A 6,446-nucleotide genomic window follows, 5' to 3' on the forward strand; every position below is an offset into this window, starting at 1 on the left:
TGAGATGTAACTATATGTAATCATAATGGACATTTGACAATTTACAATGTTGGGCAGATTTGTCCTTTCAAAGAGAGATAAAGATTAGGCTATTCACACTTACTTCATCTTTGCAAGTATTGCCAAGAGACAGGAAACGATTATGGACAGTAGCTGTAGCATGCCTCATGCATTTACTATATATAATTTTAGAATTATTTTGAGAAATAAAAACATATAAAAAACATTGAATTACTATCAGCCCAAGAGGAAAACAAAAGAACAAACAAAGACACAGTGCAGTGACTGGTTAGAATATCAAAAATAACTAGCATCTTAAAAGTGATTCAATACAGCTAGATAGATGTACTACATACCAGTAAAAGAGTAGCCTCACCACTGGAGCCTCCTTGTGGCTGAGCATAGCAGTTCTCTCCCCATCTGGCACCCTCTAGGTTCCCTCATCTTCCTGTGACTCAGCCAGGTCACGATTTTGTCCACCCCTTCCAGAACAACAGAACAGTCCAATGTTCTGACAAAAAGAAGATCTGCACCCCCCATAGCCCAAGCCCTTTCTTAGTCCAGGGCTTTGAATGTCCTTTCTCTCTACATTGTGCAGGGGCTCCATACCAACTCCCCCAGTAGCTGGTAGGGGAACCCAGGCCCTTCCACTATACCAGGTTTCAGCCTAGGGACCCCATAATCAACAGCCAAGATCTGCTTTGCATAACTCCTAGCTGCTGCATTTCTGGATTTCTTCCTACCCAGCCTTGCTCAGGCTGCCTTGCTCACAACTTCTCTAGCCTTACCCTTCTAACAGGGCCAGGATACTTTCCTGAAATCCCCTAAACAAACTCCCAATCTATAAAATACAAACAAACCTATTTCCATCTTTCTTGAGCTTCATCTCACATACCACTCAGCTTTCCCTGGGGTCTATTCCCTGTTTGAATGCAACTCAGGGATCTCTCCCTAGAACTCCACTCCCTGCTTCCCAGCTAATCTTACTACTCTGTTCCCATGGCTTCTCTGTGTGCCTAGCCAGACTTCTGTATTCAAGAGAGGATCTACAGGCTTTCCCTCCTAGGATTCCTCTCTAACCTGCTAGTCTTTGACACTCTACTCCCAGAGAACACCTACAGAATTCTCCTCTAACCCCCTTTGCACTCAACTTCCTGTGTTGATACCACTCACCTAGCTAATTCCCTAGCTTGACTTCATCATTAATTACCAGGTGAAGCCAGGTAGCATAATTGGCCTAAGAGGCCCATAGTAACCCTTTCAGGGTACGTCTATTCTGCAATTAGACACATATGGCTGACCCATACCAACTGACTTGGATTCTCAGGGCTCAGGCTAACAGGTTATTTATTTGTGGTGTAGCTGTTCAGGCCCAGGCTTCAGCCCAAGTTCTGGGACCCTCCCACTCTGCAGGTTCCTACAGCCCAGCTCCCAGCCTGATCCCAAATGTCTACACTGCAATTAAACAGCCCGTTAGGCTGAGCCCTGCAAACCTGAGTCAGCTGGCATGGGCCAGCATTTTCAATTGTAGTGTAGACATACCTTGCACAGAGGTGCATGTCCCATCACAATGCCATTATTTCTGAACATTTGTTTATATTTTTAAAGTAAATTACACTTATGTTCAAGTCCTCTCATTAGAGAGACAAGATGGCTGAAGTAATATCTTTTATTGGCTCAAATTCTGTTTGTGAGAGAGACAAGCTTTCAAGAGTCTTCAAGAGAGATGAGTCTTCTCATCTCATTTTTTGTTGGAGTTGTTGTTTCCACAATATGCTAGCAGAAAAGTTTACTGGCAAGAATATTTGTGAATTCTGGTGGACAGCTAATTTTGAAATCATAATGACAACTGTTTGCACTGGAAATCTGATTTTGAGATTTACACTCATCCAGAGTTAGACTAATCTGAGAACAGAAAATTTGCATGTGTTTTTTGTAGCCAATAAGTATCTTGATTTTTGAACTGTAGATACTGAATATTTGAACTAGTACTTTCAGAACAGTTTATAAACAGTACATAGTCTTACATAGATTTAATGAACATATTTCTGAACATTTTGATCTCTTTTTATATATATAGATGTACAAAATAATTAATATAGGCCAAATTCTGTCCCTCTTTACCCCAAAGCTACTCCATTCACTCCAATGCATGGACGTCACTCAGAGCAAAATGTAGCCTTCTGCTAAAATTTGTATAATAAATATACTTATTCATCTAATATGGGGTACTACAGATGTAGTCTATAAAAATTACATTATCATTTCAATTTAAGCATGTCTAGAGTTTTTAAAATTTCATTTTCTCTTTGATGTGCAGCAACCTCTTTCTAATGAACAAGTTACAAAGGGCTGTCATCTGACATATTTCTGGGAGACCATTTGTTTTACAGTATATTCACAAGGGAGTGAAGAAGGTGTAAGCTTTTAGTGTTATGTTGATCTTTGTTTTCATTATTATTTAATTTTTATAAAAGGAGGTAAAAGAAAAGGAAAGTGTTCATCTTTTCCCATCTTTCAGCACTATCCAAAGAGAGAAATTATTTTTGAAAAGCAATTATGTGCAAATAAAAAGACGTGAAAATTTCTGATAACAGCATGCAGAGTGCACAGTATTTGTTGTGAGACTCTTATAATCTAATTCATATAAAAAACAGGTGTCAAAAATTGATTACATACTATTTTGATTGATTAATCATTTGAATAATGCCATTGTTGAACTATAATCTGACAGTTTACAGTTGCTTCCACTAAAAATGTTTCTCCTATTCATATTATAAAATATTTTAAATTGTAGCATTAATCTTAAGGGAAATGTAAATATTCCTTCTATATTTTATGAAACAGATGAAGACATTGGAGTAGATTAGTCATGGAGATGCTATTTTTATTTTGTGAAATTTTAATGGTAAATGGCATTCCTATTTGTTATATATTTATTCCTGAACTTAAAATATGATTCTAGTGATAATTGCCCAGTGGCTGTGCTGTATGTGCAGAAAACTGGCACCCATGGAGATAATTTTGACAGACTAATTTTTCTGTATTTAAACATTTGAGATTTGTCACATGTAGAATAACCAAGGGATTTATGCCCTAATTCAGCAAAGCACTCAAGTATGTGCTTAACTTTTATCATGTATTGAAGTCTCATTGAACTCAATGGGATTTATGCATGTGCTTAAGTGCTTTGCTTAATTGGGATCTGTTCCCAATGCTCTTGACTATAAATGTGCTTGAGTGCTATGTTGAATCAGGGCCTAAACACTAGTTTGTTCTACATTTGCCTTCAGAACTGGGTTCCCCTGAGACAAGGGGGCCAAGGCCTCCTTATGGAGGCAGGGCCGGCTCTAGGTTTTCTGCCACCCCAAGCAAAAAAAAAAAAAGCCTCTCCATTCTTTGGCGGCAGGTCCTTCACTCCTTCTCTTCCTCTTCGGTGGTAGCTCAAAGAGGAAGAGAGAGATTGAGGGACCCGCTGCCGAATTCCCGCCAAAGACCCAGGCGGGCTGCCCCAATACTGGACAGAGTGCTGCCCCTTTGTATTGGCTGCCCCAAGCACCTGCTTCCTTAGCTGGTGCCTGGAGCCGGCCCCTGTGTGGAGGCTCTGTAACTTCACACTGTCTCTTGTTTTCTTCCCTCCCACTCCTCAGTCCTTTCAACAGATGTCCTCAACTCTCATACTTAATGGGAGTACTTCAGTATGGAAAAGGAAAACACAATAGTTATTAGAGCATCACATTAAAATTATTCCTGTCCCTTTTACCTGTCCCTCAAATTGTATGTTTAGCTTTTAAAGTAGTTTAAGTGAGTAAAGGCAGCGGGGTGGAGGGGGAAGAGGGAATTTCTAGAAATTAAAGCTTATTTTATGCAAAGTAAGCCTTGTTTTAAGTGGTTTAACTTTATGAAAGGAAATACTTTAGAAAAAATAGACCATGTTCCTGGCTTTTATATTTCTTTACAAGTCTCTCTCAACTCATCTATTTGTCTTTCAAAGTTTAATTTTCATACTAAGATGGTGAAAAACAGAGAGTTGTAGTATGGCAGCCTCTTGTTTTATAGGTTCAAGATATGAGAATGTGAGCATTTATGGTAGACTCCACATTAGCTTCAGAAGGTATGGAAATTGTTATATGAAACAACAATGAACTAGTGATGGTCAACTAGGCTGTTTACTGGATTTGTATTATTATATTCATATTAAGGATGCCCTACACTCAGTGCTCCCCCCACTCCATTCCCAAGAGAATATCAGCCCTTCCCCATGTGAACCTTTACCCAATTAACCTGGTTTTGTCATTTACTCAGAGGTGACAGGATGGCAATCTATATTTTTACTAATGTGCTAATCCCTGAGGTTTTTGTGTGGCTAGCTGGTTTGTTCATCAAAAATCCAGGAGCCAGGTATTCAGCAGGTGTAAACTGTTACCGTTCTATAGAAATAAACTACCTTACTCTGAAAATTAAACTAGGAAAGAAAGACCATTGAAGTCAATGGAGCTATTTACAATTTACACCAACTGAAGATCTGCCTCCTGGTAACAACAGGTCCAGGAGCCTGTCCAACAGCTCATTCTACCTGGCTTACAGGTGGACAAAGAAATGTTCCTCCCTTCTTAATTGACCCTTTAGCATACTGGGAGTGAGAAAGCCCAGGGCACACTGAGCCTAACAAGAATCAGTTTCTGGCATCAGGAGATTTCCATAAGCCCAACATTAGGGCACCTCACTTCTCCTAACTTCCTAACATGGTTTACAAGAAGCACCAACCAGGCATAATTCTGTCTGGGCAAATGAAATATTTGTGAGCTGAATATTGCTTTCTTTGCTTTATAAACTCAGCACACCTATATACATTTCTCTTATCCCTAGAATGTGCTAAATTGTCAACAGTATAAGCTAGTTTAGCTCTAATAATGGTTGGAAGTAGACAGGAAATCCTTAATATTAACAATACTATAGCTACTGCTAGAGAGCTCAGCTAAGTATTGTGATTTATTGTGCTGTTTATCTTTTATTTGCATGCTTGATGGGAATTTTATACTATAGCGTAAATAATAATAATTTGGTATGGCACCTTTAAATATCACCAACATTTTCCTGGAAAAAACATTGTCCAATAAATTATACTATATTTTAGTTTGCATTATATCTTTATGCAAAAATCAGAGCCATTTAATAAACCTTCTTAAATTGCTTATGAATCATTCTAGCTAGACTAATCAGGGTCTTTCTATGGTGAGCACTGAAAAAAAGTAACGTGAAAAATGTATTGAAATGTATCCAAAATTTTACAACCACAAAGATTTATGAAATATTAATATACACTTCTCCATATCGATTGAAGATTGAGTGTCACCTCCCACATCCTTACAGTTGCACAGCTACAACATTCAGCTTCGCTCAGTGGTTCTTTCACCTTAACTGTATAACTTATACTTTCACCTTAACTCTTGATCTGCCAAGATAGGAAGCAGCATATACAAATATTTGATCTAACATAATGGAATGCTTTTGTTACCACAATAAATAATGTAAGGTATATGCATGCTTGTAATGTAAAGAACATTCTTGTCTTATTTCTGCGGTTGAAGAATACTGTATGCCCCGATGTCATTCTCCAAATCAAGAATAGAAAATTAGTAAGATATCTGCATAGAGCTAGAAATGCTCCTTGTTCTAGAAAAAATATATGATTGCTTTAAAAAGTTTGCCATACTCATCAGTTTTAAGAACCTTAGGGTTTATTTATTGGCAATGAAGAAACACAGTAAATGTTTAAGTGCTATGTAGGGTTTATTAAATCTGACTTAAGAAAGTTATTTATACTTCTTTTATGTGGTTTGTTCATATACATTCTCTCTCTCTCTCATTCCTTTAGAGTTAGATAAAACAATTATTTTTTTTTCATTAGGTGGCTTGGTGACAGTGCCTTTTGCTATGACACTGAAGACCTGGCTTCAGAACTGCTCTCAAGTCAATCATCTTCTATTGGTGGAAGAGGGAGAAAATATAGGGAGGGGAACCAGAGAGTTTGTGGTGCAAAGATGTGCTACATAAATAGCTGGCCACCTTAGAATATTAAGAGTCCAGTCCAGCAGATCTCAGGCACAATTCTAATTGACTTCAACAATGAGTGTTGAAGTGAGTCACTCAAATTTATCTGGTATTTGGTTTCAACTATATTAGATACTGAAAGATCTGCTTTGCCTAACTGGGATATAATGTATTACCCAATATTGGATAGAACATTAAACCTGCTCATGCATTTGCTGGCTTACTGAAGGTTTATTAGAGCATATCTTCTCTATTAATCCTATTACTATGTACTGCAGTTCTTCTTTAGCTAAAGTGATAGAGGCCTGTGTGTTTGAAAATGAAGACTTCCATGTGCCACGAGTGTAGGACATAGATGAAAAATATGGCATATCTGTATTTTCTCGTTCCAG

General features: G+C 37.9%; 1 protein-coding gene across 2 annotated transcripts in view; it reads right to left on the reverse strand.

Annotated features, from left to right (window-relative positions):
- FSTL5 (follistatin like 5) overlaps window positions 1-1,399 on the reverse strand; it is a 626,682-nt gene extending 625,283 nt beyond the window's left edge. For both annotated transcript variants that reach the window (XM_045019769.1, XM_045019768.1), the window contains exons 1-2: window positions 1,308-1,399; window positions 357-482 (exon numbers count right to left, since the gene is read on the reverse strand). In XM_045019769.1, coding sequence (XP_044875704.1) covers window positions 357-403 — 47 coding nt within the window. In that variant the 5' untranslated portion in view covers window positions 404-482; window positions 1,308-1,399. The remainder of the gene's footprint in view (window positions 1-356; window positions 483-1,307) is intronic.
- Between the last annotated feature and the right edge of the window lie 5,047 nt (window positions 1,400-6,446).

Source organism: Mauremys mutica, chromosome 5 (assembly GCF_020497125.1).
Source record: "Mauremys mutica isolate MM-2020 ecotype Southern chromosome 5, ASM2049712v1, whole genome shotgun sequence".
Lineage (NCBI taxonomy): Eukaryota > Metazoa > Chordata > Testudines > Geoemydidae > Mauremys > Mauremys mutica.